Consider the following 19,427-nt stretch of genomic DNA (forward strand, 5'->3'; position numbering starts at 1 on the left):
CATTCGTTAATAAAACTGAGATGGTTTTAAAGTTAAAAGTGGTAATACTCCACCCTTCAATATAATCTGGGTGGACTTAATAAATTCCAAAAACGCTCTTCCTAAGATGGGCTGGCAATCATGCAACAAGAAGCTGACCGAAACAGTCATCTTTTCCAGATAAATTTCTTGCTCATAAATATAAGGAAAAGGGGTGCCTGGGTGGATCGGGCAGTTAAGCGTCTGCCTTCGGCTCAGGTCATGATCCCAGGGTCCCACATTGGGCTCCCTGCTCAGTGGGGAGTCTGCTTCTCCCTCTCCCCCTGCTCATGCTCTCTCTCTTTTTCAAATAAATAAATAAAATCTTAAAAAAAAAAAAAAGAAAAAAGACAAGAAAATGAAAGGAAAAAGAAATTCTACTTTCTAGATCTGTCCTGCTTAGAGAACACAAGTTATAACAAATGATTACTTCAGCCTTTATTTTTTAATAAAACACATTAGTCAAATAGTTCCAAGATACAAAATTAACCAATTCTGAAGTGATTAATGATAACAGCACACAAATCAATCCTTCCTCAGGGGAACAGTCTCCTCCCTGATGCCCTCCTTGGTCACAATGCAGATTCTGAGTGCATCCCCAGTGTATACATCCCTCTCAGCCGCAGAAACGAAGACATCTTTCACAAGCCGCATGGCTCTGTCCAAAGACAGTGGGACATGCTCCACGTTCTGCATGTTCTTAAAACCAACCTGGCGGGACAGGAAACTTGGATGAGGCATCATGTGACAGTACAAAGGTGGTTCCAGCCTCCCCAATGCCTTCACATGTCTGAGGATTCATATGAAGAGCTCACACAAATTTGGAATGTCTCCTAACTGAAAAGCTTCCAGACCTGGATGAATTACACATTCCTAAAACCAGACAAACATGCACTGAGACAAAGCTCCCGATCCTGAGAAGCATGCATCATCTAGAGAGGAGAACATACGAAAGCAGAGTACCATTACACAATGTGCTACCATTAAGAAGAAAAAAGAGCCAGGAGAGCCCCTAGCGGGCATAACTAAGTCTACCTGAAGAGAAAGGCTTTGGCAGAAGACACACTTGAGTATAGGAGTGTGAAGGATGAGCCAGGGTCAGAGGGGAGTAACGCTGCAGACCAAGGGTGTGCTATGACCCCAGGCCTGGTGAACGGACAGGCACACCACACTGGAGGTTTGGGTGTGAAGGAGAGTGACGGGAGATGAGGCAGATAAGCAATACACACAAGTTGACTACACATATATAATACCTTTCAGAAACACAAGGAAGGAAGCTTGGAGGCAGAAAGGATGTTGGGAAATACAAGACCTGAATGCAGGCAATAGTAACAGAAAAGGGGGTAAATTAAAAATGTACTTGGAAATTAGAATACAAAATTAGATGACAGAAAAATGGTGAAAATGGGGAGAATTCAGGTAAAGGTGGCAAGAGAACTGAAAACATGGACCAACCATTGTAGACACGAGAGGCCTGGACATCATGAGGACAGAGGAAGATGCTAGAGCCATGGGAGCAGGTGAGAGGCCACAAGACAGCCAGCAGAACACAGACAGACCAGAAGACTGGGGTAGGGAAAATCAGCAGGGACATACAAGAAAGCCTGGATTTCTCCACTCTCCTCAGCGGGTGAATAGGAGAACTCAGAGGAAAGCACTTTATGCCAATGTCACAGCCAGCGTGGACGCAGTCTCATTACCTGGTTGTCAAGCAGGGGCTGGAGCATGGCACTTGCTGAGCCTCCGGCCTTGAAAGAGTCTCTCTGGTAGGACCCTACCGGGTCAAAGCTATACACAGCTCCCTTCCCTGAAAGAATAAAACAATCTCCATAAGGATGCATCCTGACCACAATCCCAAATCACAGTAAAAATAAATCAAGTTGAAGTGTGACACAGAAGAGACTATGAACTGAGCTAAAATTTCAGCCAAATTTCACTGTTCTACCCAGCGGTCTGCTCACCTCCTCTCAGAATATGATCAGAGGCACACCTGCCCACTCCTGTCTCCCTACGTGCTTTTGCCACCTGGAGCTTCATGCTCTCATCAGGCTGACATCACCAACCACCACCCAGTGGCCTCACAGGCACACTGGTTAGCAGTCACAGGTTCTGCTCTGAGTTCTGCACCAAGCTCCTCACAACATTCCTAAAAAATGAACTAGTGTAGTTCTAGCATAGACCTGAGTTTAAAATTCTCCTACTGCTGAATGTGAACAGTCACAAGGAAGATTTACTGTGTGTTTTTAAACTTAACAGTAAGCACGCTCTTTAGCATCAACACCATAAAAAAACCCAACTGACTTAATAAAGGTAAAATTCCAGAAAAACACAAATGCCACATGCAAAAGGTTAGTTCTGCCTAAAATGTAATCACTTGCTTTGTACTACCAGAGTTAAGAATCACTATTGCAAAAACTAAAAATAACAACAAAAAAAACCACCAAACCAGAATCTGAATGTACCCATTCTTTTTCTTTTTTTTTTAATATTATTATTTATTTGAGAGAGAGAAGAGAGCACATGCACATGAGCAGGAGGGAGGGGCAGAGGGAGAAGCAGGCACCCCGCTGAGCAGGGAGCCTGATGTGGGACTCGATCCCAGGACTCTGGGATCATGACCTGGGCTGAAGGCAGATGCTTAACCGACTGAGCCACCTAGGTGCCCCTGAATGTACCCATTCTGAACAGTTACAGAGCACCATGAGGAGAAGGATAAATGGGCCTCTCAGGCTCTCCTGAAGGGTGCATACATTGCTATGCCTTTTTCAAGAACAATCTAGCAGTATAATCTATCAAAATGTAAAGGTACAAACCCTATAACCCAGTAATAATCTCACTTGTAGATTAGATCTACCTATAAGGCTTATTTTCACCAGCACAAACTGGAATGGAAGAGGAAGATGGGACTGCCCCCAGTCCCACAACCACAAGACAATATAAAATGAAGAGCTCTGTAATATGTATGACATAGTTCTATACTGTTCAAAAGCATAAGAAAAAACATACATATTTGTATAAGCACACAAAAAAGTATGGCAAGATAAACTGCAAACATAGTTAGTTATCTCTGCGGGACTGGAGGCAAGAAAAGGGAATTGCTTTGTAGGCTTTGGTACTGAATCTGTTACAAAGCACACATGCCACTGTAATTTTTTAAAAAACAAGTGTGTTTTGGGTGTGAGAAATCATGGGTCATTTATGACACAGATCTTAAAAGTGATATAACTCATCTTGAAAACATATTATATCATAACTCAAACACCTCAGTAGTTAACCTGGGAGATGTGAGATGAGGACAGTTGTCTTCCTATCCATGGACCTCTGCTACCCTTAGCTGTGTGTGCTTTTTCTATTGCAGAATTACTTAACAATTCTCTGCTGAGAAGGCAGCATCTAAGGTGCTGAGGTTGCCCAGGAGAATCCAGGGAAGTGTTTTTGTTGGAAGCAACTATGGGACAAGATCGAGATCCCAGTGCGCAGTTCACTAACCTCAACACACAGAAAAGGGACAGGCAGTACAAAGTGAAAAGAACAAGTGATCTCTCAGGATGCCAACAGGCCACAAGTAAAACGAGGCCCAAGTTTTAACCAAAGGCAGAACCAATCTTAGAAAAACCACACACAATACATTTGAGGAAAAGAAGAGTGGAATAAATTGAAGACCAGAGCTTCAAAGACCTTCCCCTCACTTAGCAAAGGGAAAAGAGACATTTGTAACATCAGAGCAGAATGGCATGAATCTTGACTGTAGATATAGAGTGCTTTTCCTCACCAAAATAACTTTTTTTTTTTTTTTAAGATTTTATTTATTTACCTGACAGAGACATGGCGAGAGAGGGAACACAAGCAGGGGGAGTGGGAGAGGGAGAAGCAGGCCTCCCGCCAAGCAGGGAGCCCGATGTGGGGCTCAATCCCAGGACCCCGGGACCATGACCCGAGCCAAAGGCAGACGCCCAACAATTGAGCCACCCAGGTGTCCCAATAATTCTTAATTTTAAAAAAGCACAATCGCTTCAATGTAAAAAATAAAGTCAAAACAAGTCCTAGAAAGAAATACAGGTAAACCCTGGATGGGAGAGTCCTTTCTAACAAAGTAGGACACTCAACGTCATAAAGAAAAGACCATTAGCCTGGACCCTACGCAATTCAGAAAATTCTGCCATAGCTAGACACCCCCCAAAATGTAAGAAACAAAAAACATTCTTGGGAGGCATCCACTGCATACATTACAGAGTTAACACAGTTAGATGGCATTCTTATAAATTTTTAAAAAAGACTAATGTGCAGATAAGGAAATGAGCAAAGGTCAGCACATAGGTCAGTCTCCAAAAAAATGAAAAGGTCAATAAACACAAAAAAATGCCCAACTTGAGTATACAAAAACTATACGTAAATTAAAACCACAAAATATTAACTGGGTAAAGATCTTTAAAATGTGTTAATTCTGATAGTGGTAAAGGATGCAAAAAAGCCCAGGTACTCATACCCCAGCTAGGAGGCCCTTTCTGAAGGGCAAGCCAGCGATGGAATCAATATGCCAAAATTATATATTCTCTGACACAGCAACTCAACTTCTGGGAATGTTTACCAGGGAGGTACACATGGTTGAAGAAGTATACAAAACTGTATGTACAAGAATGTTCATCATATTGTTTCTATTAAGGAAACTACAAACAACCTAAATGACCTTCAGAGGACTGCTAGGCAAACTATGGTGTAACTACATCCTATGCAAGTCAGTCACTGAATCATTATGCATCTTTACTCACTGGCATGAAACTACCTCCGTGACAATACATCCCATGTAAAGATGCATACACTATATATTCTACTTACATAGCGCACAAGCACGTATGACCACCAAGATACTTGTAAGCATGTTCACCAGAAGTTTAATAGTAATTATCTCGAAGTAGAAGGTTGGGGTGATTACTACTTTCATTTTTGTATCTTCTTGTACTATTTGAAACTTCTACATTACTACTGTTTTTGTTACAGAAAAACTAAAGCCATTATTAACGGGGGGGCAGGGGGGGATTTTTTAAAGCATGACTGTAAGTAGAGAGTTAAAGGCACAGAGGTCAAAGCAGGCAGCTACTTAACCGGCTATCCTGAAAGGCAGCTGTTGGACCCACTGTTCCAAGGATAACCAATGATCCCAGTGTCCTGAAGGACAGCTATTGACCCAACTACCCTGAAGATCTCAATAAGGAGCACTGCTCTCCAGGTCTCCATTTCCACAAGGGAGGAAAAGAGGAAACAAGGTCTCTTGAGACATCAGTGGAGACTCTGGATTTGGGGACACCAGGCTTATGTATAGGCGGTGTAAAGAGCAGGAATGAAAACAGAAGCATAAGATCTGAAAAGTCTCAAAAAAAGGCCTCCTGATTTCTTTTCCAGAAATATCTTGAGAGATGTACACCACCAAAGCAAGGAAATAAACCAAGAAAGAGGAAAGCACAGGTAAAAGCTGGAGTATCTTGGGGAACAGACAAAAAGGACTGCTTTATTATAGGAATTTACAAATTCCTCTAAGAAATAAAAATAAACATAAAGGATAATCAAAGCAGACCAGAGAAGATTTAAAAAGACAGTTGGAAATGCCTGAGAATACCACCAGAACATCAAAGAACAGGGCTTTGAACTCAAAACAGATCCCCAAACCTGAGGTTTGCCCTTTAGCAGATGTGAGCATTCCTAAATTGGTGTCTCTGTCTCTCAGTAAAACTCAAAGGACATTGTCTGGCCTGCTAAAATTCAATTGTAGCTATTATTAATGTTGCTAAACCTGACTTTATTTATCTGACATTCAAGTCAGACATAATTTAAGTGAAAAAAACGTGTCCAGCATGCTGGGTTAGGCAAGGTAATCTTACCTTATCAAGGGTAATTAATTTCTTTTGACTATTTCCATGCTTTACAAAATTTTCTCTTAGTTTTCAAGTAAGGTTGAAAGCCTCAAAATACACTGTGTCAACCTAATTTGTCTACATCTAAATCACAGATAAAATCATAGATAAAATGACTGGAATGCTCCCAGAGGCCACATATGGGGGCTGCTATTAAGACAGAGAGAAAGAACAAAGGAAAAGCCCATGGAACAGAAGGGACAGCAGTAAAAAGTGGAGAGAGGAGATGAGAGGAGCCCAACTCCTTACTATCCAGAAATTTTCCCTCTCAGTTGATATATTTCAATATATTGTTATCAGCCAGACATTTCTATAACTTCTTTTTTCAATGGGCTACTGTAAATGGTGGCACAGATCGGTCCTGAGACAGAGTATCTGGTTTTTGGAAGCAATTGAAAATCAATCCAAATGAGACCCAGTGAAAACCATCAGTGTCCCTGCTCCATTAACAGAGCTTGGATCAAAAATGGGATGGGCATGTCAAGTAACAAGACTGATTTTCTTAGGCCCTCCTGGTTTGACTCTGACAGGAATTCAAAGAGGTGCTTCAGAATGTCCTGAATACACTGTTGGAAATGCATACCTTTCTTTTAAGGCATCGCTTTTTAAAACCTTAAGTCAAATACGTTTGTTATGTAGAATGATAATTAGGCTAAGCTTCTCCAAGTCAGCTTTCTTTCCATAAGATTGAAATGCTAATTATCTACTACTGAACTCATGCAAGATCTTCAGAAAATAGTAAAATAACAGCCTGCCCATCAGTCATTATTAGAGCTTTAGTATACAACTTGCAGCGTGCCTTTGGATCATCTCTTTACTTCCCTTTTAGCTTCAGTTTCTTATTGTTTTAATTAACAAATATAAGACTGTTGGGCAAGACAGTGTTTATGGTTCTTTTCAACTGTAGATGGAAACACACATATCTAAAATATGCCACCCCTCCTTCATTTTCCAGGAAGGAAGAATTCTACCTTCTTCATCCAGTCCCCCGATGATGTTGTAAACGTAGTAGGGAAAGAAGCGTCTTGAATAGAGGATTGTAGACAGCATTGCAGCAATCGCCCCGGTAGTCATGGTTTTGTTATTAGAATGCTTATACATCTGCAAGTATTAATGAAAGTAACAGGCATTGAGAGGCAGAATATATTACAGACTAGAATAAGGAACAGTAAAGTTACAGGGTGAGCAGCTATCTTGGTGAAAGGATGCCTACTTCTTTCGTGATCACACAAATAATACTACCATACCATTTGGGGGGCTATAAAAAATTTTTAAGGGAAAGAATGTTAAATTTGCCCTCAGCTCTCTATTTTCCAGGCTACCTTTATCTCAGGAACTGCTCATTCAAGAGCAAATGCACACACATCAGGCGTAAGTGTGGTGACCTGGGAGGATGATTTAAGTCCAGCTCTCCTTTACCTCCGCCTCTAGACCAGGGTCAGCAAACTAGAGCTCATGGACCAAAACCAGCCCATCAACTGTTTCTGCAAAAAAAGCTTTATTAGAACATAGTCTTATTCATTTATTACATATATCTACATCTGCTTGTATATTACAACAGCAGAGTAAATGGCCCATAAAGCTGAAAGTAATTACTCTCTGGCCCTTTACAGGTAAAGTGTGCTGACTCTTGATCAGACCCAGATACAAGCCCTTCTCTTTGCACAGTAAATACCTGTGAGAACAGAAGGTTTGAGGACAGGACCCTTACTCTGGGAAGTGGTCTTGCTCCTTAAAGCATCTATAGTGGAGAACAGAAGTATCCAAAGCAAACCTTATTATGATTTTTGAATCCTAGATTTACTGCAGCCTTAGGGAATCCTAAATTATCCAACAGAGAAATTCTACAAAAATTACAAACATAAAATAAATTTAAGTTCACCAATTTATCAGCCACAGAGCAAGCATCTCTAAAGATTTACTTAAGAATACAGGCTAAAATGATTAGTCAAAATACCAAAAAAAAAAGATTAGGAAAAAAATCTTCATTTCATTTCAAAACCAAGCATCAACACTTTAATCACCACACCATTTACGTGATAATGTATGAAAGAAAAATTTCAAGGATTGTGTAATTATGTTGAATTCACTGTTTCTTGCTATATTTTATTAACACAGTACTACTCTGTTGGTCGTGTACTTTTGTACTGTAACTTTCATTTACAAAATATGTACCAGGAATCGTATAAATATGTCAATAAATGTATGTCAATGAAGCTTTCAATGTAAAGATTTTAAATAACTATTAACAAGTGATAACTATTGAATGAAATCATTTTTACATTCTAACAAGCAATTTCAAAATTATTCAGAAACAGATGTCAGTTAAATTTATTAAATATTCCAGTACCTACGACATCATTAATAAGTGCATATAATCTCAAGTGTTATTCACAAACAGGCAAAGACAGAATGTGACCACCTCTGCTAACTTCTTCACATTTTAGGTGTCTTTACCAACTACATAAAAATGTGACACATACCGTACAAAATTAAATCCTACTCCAGCCTTGTATTTTTGCCAGCTAAGAGTATGTATTTACTAGTTATTATTACAGATAAAATCCATTTTATTTATTTTTTTTTAGAGAAAAAGAGAGCATGCACACACATGCGGGGTGGAGGGGCTGGGGGTGGGGAGGGGAAGGGTCGGAGAGAGAGAAACTTAAGCGGACTCCCTGCTGAGCGTGATCTCACGACCCTGAGATCATGACCCGAGCTGAGTCAGACACTTAACCAACTGCACCACCCAGGGGCCCCTAAAATTCCATTTTAATACAGTCTAAATTACTCCTAGCCTACCTCCTTGAAATTACTGGAAGGTACATTATGCTTAATATACACAGGCCACAATAAAAACCCAGACGTGCCTCTGCTTTCATTAAAAGTTGGTATTCCTTTATTCCTCATGCCTACCCATCTAGCACAAAAGACATGCAGGCAGTGACATTGTCAGCCCCTTTAAAAACTGCAGAACAGGTGAGAACGGCTCTTCCTCTCACTTCCTCCTCATACCACCCTTTCCTGCTGTTCCAAGCCCACCCATCACGGGTCAAAACTTCCTCAGCTGGCAGTCAACCAAAGCCTACCAAGGTGTTAGGTGATGACAGCTTCAGTTGTGCCTCTCATCCAAACTCCTGCCTTATCTATTCTGGTTGCTGCCCACGTGTCCTGTTGACTAAGAATGCAATGCTGTAAAGAGGGAAAGCATGTCAGCTGGTGGTATTCCAAACCAAGCACCTGTCTAAAAGTTTGCCTCCTCCACAGAATTTTTGTTTTTGAAGGAAGATTATCTTCAGAAGAAACCCTTTGCATGCTACCTTGAAAAGGGTAGAGAACCTTTATATTGTACGGAGATTTTAACAAAGGGAATATCCTGCAGTTTCACATTATGCTACTTTCATATAGCTGTATTAACAGTATCATTTCATTTCTAGAATGGGCTGTAGTTTCATCAGCTAACCTAGAGCTTCTCCAGCTATTCTGTACAACAGTTCTGCTATATGCTTCAAACAATCTATGAATTGTTATTAACTTTCCATAGCACAGACATGTAACAAAAGCATCTACCTTTAGTCTTGCTTCAATAATCTTTGTCAGGGTCAGACAGTCTCCATGAAAACCGCTGCATCCAATGACTGTTTGGTCTGTTCTGTAAAAAGCACATTTCGGGAAACTGAGCTGGTTAGACAATAAAGTAAAACATGCCTTGGGCAATTTTAAATTTAAAACTCCTATTCCCATTATTTACCCAATGGTAATGGGACCAGTTAGCCCTTTGTTGGCGGGGGGGGGGAGGGGGTCATCACTTTATTCCCAATACTAAACGAATTATAGGCAAGATCAAAGACTTATAGAAAAATGAAAGAATGAATGGCCTAAAGAAAACACAGTTGAGACAATCTTGGGTTAAGAGCCACCTATTTAAATATGATACAACCCAATGCCCACATAGAAAAGTTTCATAAATTTGACTATGTACCAATTTAAAACCTTTCTTTTTAAAGATTTACTTACTTATTTGAGAGAGCGAGCGAGTGAGCGAGCGAGCAGAGGGAGGGGCAGAAAGAAAGGGAGAGAGAATCTCTGGTAGGCTTCCTACTGAGCATGGAGCCTGATGTAGGGCTTGATCTAATGACTCCGAGATCATGACCTGAGCGAAAACCAAGAGTTGGACACTCAACCCACTGAGCCGCCCAGGCACTCCCCAGATTAAAACTTATATAGAGAAAAATGATTAAAAAAACCACAAAACTGTAGTAGATATAACCAAAGTCTAATTTTAACTTCCTTAGTCTAAAAGGGCTCTTATAAATACCAAAAGCATTAACACAGTGTATCATGGGATGTAATGTATAACATGGTAACTACAATTAATAATATTGTATCAAATGTTTAAAAGTTGCTAGGAACAGTCTTCCACAGGGGGGTGGGAGGATGGGTTAGCCTGGTGATGGGTATTAAAGAGGGCACGTTCTGCATGGAGCACTGGGTGTTATGCACAAACAATGAATCATGGATCACCATCAAAAACTAATGATATACTGTATGGTAATCAACATAACAATAAAAAATTTAAAAAAAAAGTCCTCCACAAAGAAAAAATTTTGTAATTACGTATGGTGACAGATGTTAACTGGACTTGTTGTGGTGATCACTTTGCAATACACACAAATACGGAATCATTATGTTGCACACCTGAAACCACTGTTATGTGTCACTTATACCTCAGTTTAAAAAAAAAAAAAAAACCCACAATGGAAAGACTGATACAGTTACATGAGTCCATAAAAAGAGACACAAGTCACCATAAACATGAAGAGCCTTCATGTTGTTCACAAATCCAAATCTACATTTCAATATATTAGACTGGTTAATAATGCCTAATGCTGGTGAGGTTGTGGAAAATGGATATTCTTAATAAATAACTGGGCAAGAGTATACATCCATTTAACTTTTTAGAAGGGTCATTTGGCAGTATCCAGTAACATCACTTTTACTCAATAATTCCACTGCTAGAAATTCACCCTGTAAATAAACTCACTTAAGTTTGCAAAGATATACTATAGGCTTACTTGTGAAAGTGTACGTATTATGTTAATGGCTCCCTAAAACAAAACAAACAAAAAGCACTTAAATGCCCACCATTGCAGAACTGATTAAATTTTGGTATAGCCAAACAAACTGAATTAGGTCTCAAAGATTTCTAAACTTTAATATCAATCTATAAGGAAACCTACACCAATCTCATCAAGAAACATAGCAGAAGTCACATGATAAACTCTTCCTTTCAGAAATTTATGATTCACACAAACCATACCTGTCCAACTAGGGGGACCACTGACAGCTCTGGGAGCATCACCAGCATTTCCTGACCTATCCCTACAACCAATCTCACTGCACTGAGTTAAAGAGCTCCGATCTCCCATAAGGCTGCAGTGCCTTTAGTACCAAGATGGGTGAATAATACCAATAGGGAGCTTTAAGATGCTCTTCCCAAATAGTCAGGTGTATACATAACGAAGAGGAGTTTGCATGCAAAGAACAAAGACTAAATGTAGAGTCTCAAACAGGTGGGGAGGAGGCAAGTTTGGCTCTAAGTCAGCCCCAAAGGGCTTGGGATTAGGTGTACATAGGCAGCTTCAACTCTATGTATGGTTTAGTGCTGAAGATGGATGATAAGGACAGAGGAAGTTATTAATGTGCTATCTATATGCCTATAATGTTTCATAATAAGAAAAAAGAACAGGTATTCCCTTCAGAAACACACACACTAAAGTAGAACATTACAAAGATGAGCAGAACCTTGCATAAGAATAGTATTTGTAAAGTTATGTTCTTAAATTTTATCTGTGACATTTACTACTTCCAAATTATGAAACCCGTGAAATAATTTTTCTTCTCCTAAGAAGAAAAAAGGTAGCATCCATGCACTGTGAAGCAGAGAGAAGGGGGTATCGAAAGATGGAAGAAGAGTACGTAAAGAGGGGCGTCTGGGTGGCTCAGTCGGTTAAGCGTCTGCCTCCAGCTCAGGTCATGATCCCGGGGTCCTGGGATGGAGTCCTGAATCAGGTTCCCTGCTCAGTGGGGAGCCTGCTTCTCCCTCTGCCCCTTTTGTGTATGCTCTCTCTCACGCACACATGTGCGCGCTCTCTCTCAAATAAATAAAATCTTAGAAAAAAGAGCATATGAAGAGAACTGGGAAGATGACAAACATCAACTGTACTCTAGGGTAGGGTGTGGGCTAGCCCAGGACCAGGAAAGAAGACAGAGCCCTCTTCTTTACCTACTCATAACACAGGGCCCTGTCCAAGGGACTTGAACCCCATCAATCCACTCCTATTACAATTCAGGTTTAATAGGCTCTTGTGGACTAATTTAGGAATTAACCACCATTTGCAACTCTTTCCAAAAATGTTAACTACAAACCATCACTTATCAGTGCATATTTCATTTTCATGTTTTAGAAAAAATATAGCTAGCCCATTAAGACTGTGGCTCACAGATATAGCTGCTTAGGTGATGGCTAAATGTTTTGGGTAAAAAAAAAAAAAAGTGGGAGATTAAAAAAATGCAATGGATTAACAGATAAAAGAATGCAAAGCTATGTGGTAACATAATTATAGTAAATGCTAACAAGAGCCACGTGATAGCATATAGGTGTTCACTACAAAATTCTTTTACCTTTGTTATATATTTGAAAATTTTCATGATAAAATGTTAAGGTAAAAATATTTCCTGCCAGTACAGCAAATATCATCAAGACAACATATTGAATTATTAGGAAATACTAATTCAGAAAACAGTTTTCTAACAAAAATGCAAACTAAGCTCAAATACTCAATCTAAAAACTCATGAAATAAACTGTTTAGAAGTGAAATCTCTTACAGCAGTAAGTCATCACAAGATACCGGGAAATGTATCCCTAGAAATATTTACTTACAATTTGTAACACTTGGGGCTATCCCGGGTGTGAACTGAATACCCTTCACTCAATCGAGTGTCAGAAGCAACAATCGAAAAATCTTCTCCAGCGATTGCCAATACAGTACTGAGGAAAAAGAATAAAAAAAAGGAGACACAAAAATGGTCAATAGCACCTCTCTCTAGAGGAGAGTTATCTATAGCATATATTGGAATAAAACCCACTAGATTTAAGCAAGAGCAGGACTCAGATGAAAGATGAAAGATCAAAGGGAAAGGATCCCTGGCCACAAGTCAGCTGGGGGAAAAAATTTAAGTACTCCCTAAAAAACACAAGCCTAAGTCAGAGCAAAGGTCACTTAGCAGAAGGTAACAGAAAAACCACGGAATTATCATAACATCATCAAAAAATTAAATACTGACATTGTGCAAGGTACTGAGATCACAAAACTGGACCATACCCTGCCCATGGGGATCAGGTATAGACAGGGGTACCACAACCAAAGCTCTCTGAGCTCAAAGAAGGGTTTAATGTTTTTCATTTCTTTATATCCAAGTCCTTATCTACCACTCAGTAAACACCCAAACAGCTGTTGGAAATGAATGAATAAAAACCAACTTTTTCTTTTGTTGTTGTATGATTTATGCTAACAGTGTACTGAAAAGGCTTAAAGCATGAATTCCCAAAGAAGTTCGTCCAGTTCTAAATCTGGGTCTCTCACTTACTAGATATGAGACTGTAGGTAAGCTGTTTAACTTCCCAAGATCTCAATGTCCTCATGTATAGATCGAAGATCCTAACAGTAACTACTTTATTAGAATTTTACAAGAATTAAATGAGCTAATAATTGTAAAGCCCTTTTACTTGTGCCTGAAACATATCTGGTCCTCCAGTATTAGCTTGATCGTCGTGGCACAGGTACAAGACAGCGGAGTGTGATCACTGAGAACCTGGGCTCTGGAGTTACTGGAGACCTGTCCTTGCCACTTCCCAGCTCTGTGACCGCAGACAAATTATCCAAATTCACGTTATTGGTAGTTAACAGTTCCTGTGTTACAGGATGACCGACAGAGCTGAATGACATAGATCACAAAAGCACCTAGCACAATGCCTCACAGAACACAAGCATTCAGAAAACTTTATCCATTATTTTTGCTGAGGTGGGACGTGCACTAAAGCTCTGCAGTACAAAAGGATGGCACTCCAGTTAATATGGACAATGAATAAAAGGAAACAGGTAATAACCCAAATAATACATTCAAACAACTTATTAAGGTGTTCCTTTCCGTGTAAGCTAATGGAGGAACATAAGGCTAATGTGATGGACAGGGGTCTGACTCCGAAAACCCCTAACTAAAGATTTTGGAATGAGAACAGTTCCATATGCAAAGTGGAGTGGCGTTTTAAGAAGGCTACTCTGACATTGGCCTGGTGGTGGGTATTGAGGAGGGCACGTTCTGCATGGAGCACTGGGTGTTGTGCACGAACAATGAATCATGGAACACTTCATCTAGAACTAATGATGTAATGTATGGGGATTAACATAAGAATAAAAAAAAAAAAAAAAAGAAGGCTACTCTGACAATAACACAGTATGTGAAATGGGATCAAAGCACTGTTCCAGTAAGATTAATGTAGTAGCACAGCAGCAGTGTGAACTGACTGCAAGAAACGGGGATTGAAAAAAACACAAACACACAAACTGTACAAGTTTTTGTAACTACCAAAATGTGACAGAAGTGGGAAGAGCCAATTGTGATGTCCAAGATCTTAAACCTGGTTAAGCAGGATGATGGCATTAATTATGAATGCAAAGAAGAAAAGATGATTGAGGAATAATTAGCGTGATTTTTGTTTTAGTATCTTGAGTTATGGTGACAGCAGAAAATCCAGGCAGAAATGTTTCATTTAAGCAGCCCAGAAGGAGGAACTCATGAGAGGTAAAATTGAAGAAACACATTTGGGAATTATCCTCCCATGAATGAGATGTGAGAATGTTTATAATGGGGTTTAGCTACATTTAAAGAGACAGAGTAGAAGATACGGAATTAAGCCTTGTTTTGTAGAAGCAAAGGCTGCCCAAGAGCCAGCAGCAACAAGAACTAAAGAAAACGAAGAAAAGACTGAAGAAAGGTAACTTAATAATCACAAAATCATAACTCACTAACGTGGTTAAGGCAGTAATGGCTTAAAGTGGATTACAAAGGGTTAAAGAGTAATGAGTACTGAATACCCAACACCCTGAAAAGTCTTATACTTTGTAACTGCCTCATGAATTGGGTCTAACAACCCATCTTGTCACAGAAAGTGTTTAGAAGTGCAATGGTAAAAGCATACATAAAATCAGTGGCAAAGAAACGACAGATTCAAGTCTTGGCTCAACCCCACATCTGCTCTATGACTCGAGCAATTTACCTTCTAAGAGCCCTGGTTCCTTTGTAAAAACGGAGCGAATACCACCTAACACTCAGTTATCCTGAGAACTGAAAAAGGTAACTGCTTACAATGTACAGAACGCTTCTCTACTGCTGACTAGCTAGGGAAGATAATGAAATCTGGGTTCAAGAAGTTGAAAGGTACCTGAACTTCAGTGGCAGAAACAAGGCTAAAATCAGAGCCTTCCCCTCTCTTTCCAACATACTTAAAAAGTCTGCATTAAAGTTTCCAATCCATAAGGACATGATTACTTAACCTGGTTATCTCAAAGAACCATCTGTTTGTTTGAATTGGGTGTGTATGTTTTAATGTACAAAGTTTGGGTGGTAAGCTACAACCACTGCTTCAAGAGGCTCTGACCTCTCCATTGGTCAGAAGTCCTAAATGCACGGTCTTTTTACATAACCACCTCTTTTAGTGCACTATGAAGTAAAGTGTTAAAGATAAAACTGCTAGTTTTAAAAAAAAAAAAAAGACAACTTGAGTGTAACATGCAAGAACACACATATTAAAAGGTCTCTCTTCTGCCTACTTTCTCCCTGAACTTAAGCTAAACCTTGAAAACAAGCACTGATGTACGAAACTAAATCTGGCCAACTAACGCTGCCTTCTATTCAAAATAACAGAAAATGATTACGTTGATCAGACGTTTTAGCTGCAGACACAAACATGATCAAGCATCTAACGACACTAACCAATCAATCCTAACTTTTTAACACCAGATGCTAACCCTGTGCCCTCGCCTTCTGGCATGAGAAACCTATTCAGACCGTAAGGAAAGGTTAGGTCTCCCCTACAGCTCTTCCACACCAGAGCCCAGGTTTCAATGTCTATCTACTGTCTCACTGCAACAAAGAGCAGCCCACGCACAAGTGACGGGCCTGTACGGTGAAGCACTTAAGACCGAAGCTGCCCCCGCAACCCATGGAAAGGGAGGCCTGCGGCTGGAGGGCCAGCGCGGGTTCCGCCGCGACCCCCAACAGACTTCAGCAGGGACGAATGAAAGCCGAGGCTCTCTGTTCGTTACCCTCCGTTGAAAGCGTAGGGCGAGAAGCGCAGGCGCAAAGGGCCCGCGGTGCTGTGAGGCTCCATCGCCAGGTCTCGGCCAGGTACCCAGCACCCCACGACGGTCGACGACATCGCACTGCTGCGGCTTCGGCTGCGGCTGCTGCTGTCTCACGGCGAGATGGCGCCCGGCCGGAAGTCCCGCCACTTCCGGCTTCTGGAGACGCTCCTTCCGGCCGCTCTATCTCGCGCCTGTCGTTGCTCCTGTTGTTGGCTAGCGCCCCCTATTGCAAGGAGACTGACAGATTTTTTTTTTTGCCTAAGAAAGGTTCTGCTTTCCTAAGAAAACATTCGAATTCACGCCTGACGGACAAAAATTTTGAAGTCTGACCATATAAAAAAATTGGCAGAACTGTGGAGTAACGGAAACTCTATGGGAGTCGCCTAGCATAGTTGAAGATGCATGCAGTTTATGACCCAGCAATTCCCTGCCGAGGTTTGTATCCTAGCCAGAAGACAAGTGCAAGAATGTTCATATAGCATTGTTCTTCATGGCCCCAAGCTGGAAATGAGCCAAATGTCCATAAACAGCAGAAGGGATAAACCAATTGAGGGATATGTCACAGCCAAGAAAATTGACTGACTTCACCTAGAGGGGGGACGCAGCAACGTGGATGTGTCTTACAAGGTTGTGCATAAGAATACATGTTCCATAACTTACGAGTACACAGTGAGTAGGAAGAGCCTGCTTGGCTGGACTATGGAAGGGAGGTTCTGGCGCTGCAACACTAGGTTTCTTGATGTATAATCATCTGTTAATCTCCACATGTGTTTATGCACTTCCTTATATGAATATTATATTTTATGATCTTAAAAATAACATTTGAAAAAACAAGCTAACAAGCAATTGGCTCACATAGAGTGGACCACCGGATGCATGTAATTTGGGGACCAGAAAAGATTTTTTCAAAAGTATTCGTTTAATTAAAAGTTTCCCCATGTTTTACTGTAAACAAGGGATAAAACAGGATTTTCTTTGTTTCTATACTTATTTAGATGCTGTCCTGAATACAAAACATGTATATAACATTTCTTATCCTTAAGGAGTTCACATCCTTACTGATTATATAAAATAGAGTTGATGCTTAAACAACACAGGTTTGAACTGCACAGGTCCACTTATATGCAGTTTTTTTCGATAGATATAGTACTGTAATGTATTTTCTCTTATGATTTTCTTAATAACATTTTCTTTTCTCCATCTCACTTAATTGTAAGAATCCAGCATATAGTACATATAACATAGAAAATATGTGTTAATCAACTGTTCATGTTATCAGCAAAGCTTCCAGTCAACAATAGGCTGAATGGAGTCAAAAGTTATGTGTGGATTTTCATCTCTGTGGAGGTTGGCGCTTCTAGCCCCTACATCGTTCAAGGGCTAACACTACAAATGAAGCAAATTACAAAAGAATATGTAATTGTGCTTAAATGAACCATAGGAGAGATGAAGATACTCGGGTCCAACCAAGCATCAGGAAGTGAACAGAATGAGAAAAAACTACTGATACTCTTGAAGCCACCTTGGCCCTTCTGGCCAACCTAGTACTCTTTGAGCTTTAGCAAGCACCCTTAGCCTGCGTGATTAACCTTTCTTTGTATATCTATACACCATGCATTCTTTTTTAGAAAGAAAAGAGCACCTCTGCACGTCAGGAAAGAGAAACCAGACCCTCTTGCACAATCCCGGCCACTGGAACCAGACCCCCTTGTACAAACTCTGAGCACTGCGATATTGTTGGTAGCCAGCAGCATCGAGTCTGCACATAATCAAGAAATATTATGGACCACTGCCCTCCCTTTACTGATTAACTGCTCTAAACTCCTTTAAAAATCCCTGGGCCAGGCAGAAACCTTGGAGTTGGCCTTTGGACAGGAGTCTTCTCCCCAGGTGGCGGGCCTCCTGCATAAAGCTCATATTCCTTTCCAATCAAAGCTCCTCTCTTGAGTATTGTTTTTTTTTTTTTTTACTAGGCTCCACACCCAATTGGGGCTTGAGTTCACAACCCCAAGATTAAAGGTCGGATGCTCTACACTCTACCGACTGAGCCAGCCAAGTGCCTCTTGGGTATTGGCTTTTCAAGCCAGGGGCAGCCAACCCTGGTGTTTGGTGACAAATTTTGGTGAGCCACCCAGGAGCCAATGCTCCTGTGGCATCCAGATCCCCTGGGGAATCACAAGGCAGAGCAGTTTGGCCTTGGCAATGTGCCATGGCTTCCTTGGTAGTTTCCTGGGCTAGTAACTTGGAGGACTGCAGGAAGTTAGCTGCTTGGGGCTAGCTGGTCTCCAGGAGGAAATCTGAGGGATCTGTCCCTGCAGCTGAGGAGACTATTTTTGTCTCAGGGAAACTCCCTACTGATTCCCTAACAGTCTAGTAGCCAAGTTCATTTTTTGTTTTGAGCGGAAAGGGAAGGAGCATTTGGGGAAGCTTACAAACTTCTGGACCAGTAAATCCATCAAAGTGCATGCTGATGCAAGTTTCTCATTTGCGAAGCACAGAGTGCTTCTGTTTCATTGTCCATGCTTTTTCCTTTTAGAAAGGCATGGCTTTCGGGAGAAACTAAAAGGGACTTGAATAACGGTCAATTTATTAGGAATTTGGAATAGATCTGATTTGGTGTGTGTTGGTGGGGTGGGTTGTGTTGTGTTATGTCAACTTTGTGTATAATGGGAAATTCCATCTCTATCCCACCAAATAGCCCACTGGGCCAAATTTTGAGTAAGTGAAAGGAGTATAGCCAGGAACTATGACTGTGAAAAAGATTATCTTTTACTGTAACACAGTTTGGCCAATGTACCATTTAGAGATGAAAGATGGTCACTAAATGGCTCCCTTGGATTCCTTCCTCCCATTCAGTTGCCTCTAAATAAGGGGTCTTGGTTTGGCTCTCTTAGGAAGCTGTTTGGTTCAGTTGGTGAAACTCCAACTTTGGGGAGAAACCAGAAACTAGGAAGCATTCAGTTCAATTGGTGAAGCCAACTTTTAGGGAAGAACAAATGCTGACGGAGGTACTCTAGGCTTCATTTAGTCATAGTCTTGTTTCTTCTGTGTTCTTTCTGAACTTTTGCCCAG

The 19,427-nt window shown here is 40.6% G+C and overlaps 1 protein-coding gene across 1 annotated transcript; it reads right to left on the reverse strand.

Annotated features, from left to right (window-relative positions):
- Positions 1-439: 439 nt before the first annotated feature.
- On the reverse strand, positions 440-16,508 carry PSMB1 (proteasome 20S subunit beta 1). The gene is made up of 6 exons (XM_081829346.1): positions 16,317-16,508; positions 12,872-12,979; positions 9,498-9,579; positions 6,899-7,028; positions 1,719-1,825; positions 440-729 (listed from the first exon to the last, which is right to left on the reverse strand). Exons 1-6 carry the CDS (start codon positions 16,427-16,429, stop codon positions 544-546), a joined length of 726 nt encoding a protein of 241 aa, XP_081685472.1. The 5' UTR covers positions 16,430-16,508; the 3' UTR covers positions 440-543.
- Positions 16,509-19,427: the final 2,919 nt, after the last annotated feature.

Source organism: Leptonychotes weddellii, chromosome 8 (genome assembly GCF_054177405.1).
Source record: "Leptonychotes weddellii isolate Sample4059 chromosome 8, ASM5417740v2, whole genome shotgun sequence".
Classification (NCBI taxonomy): Eukaryota; Metazoa; Chordata; class Mammalia; order Carnivora; family Phocidae; genus Leptonychotes; species Leptonychotes weddellii.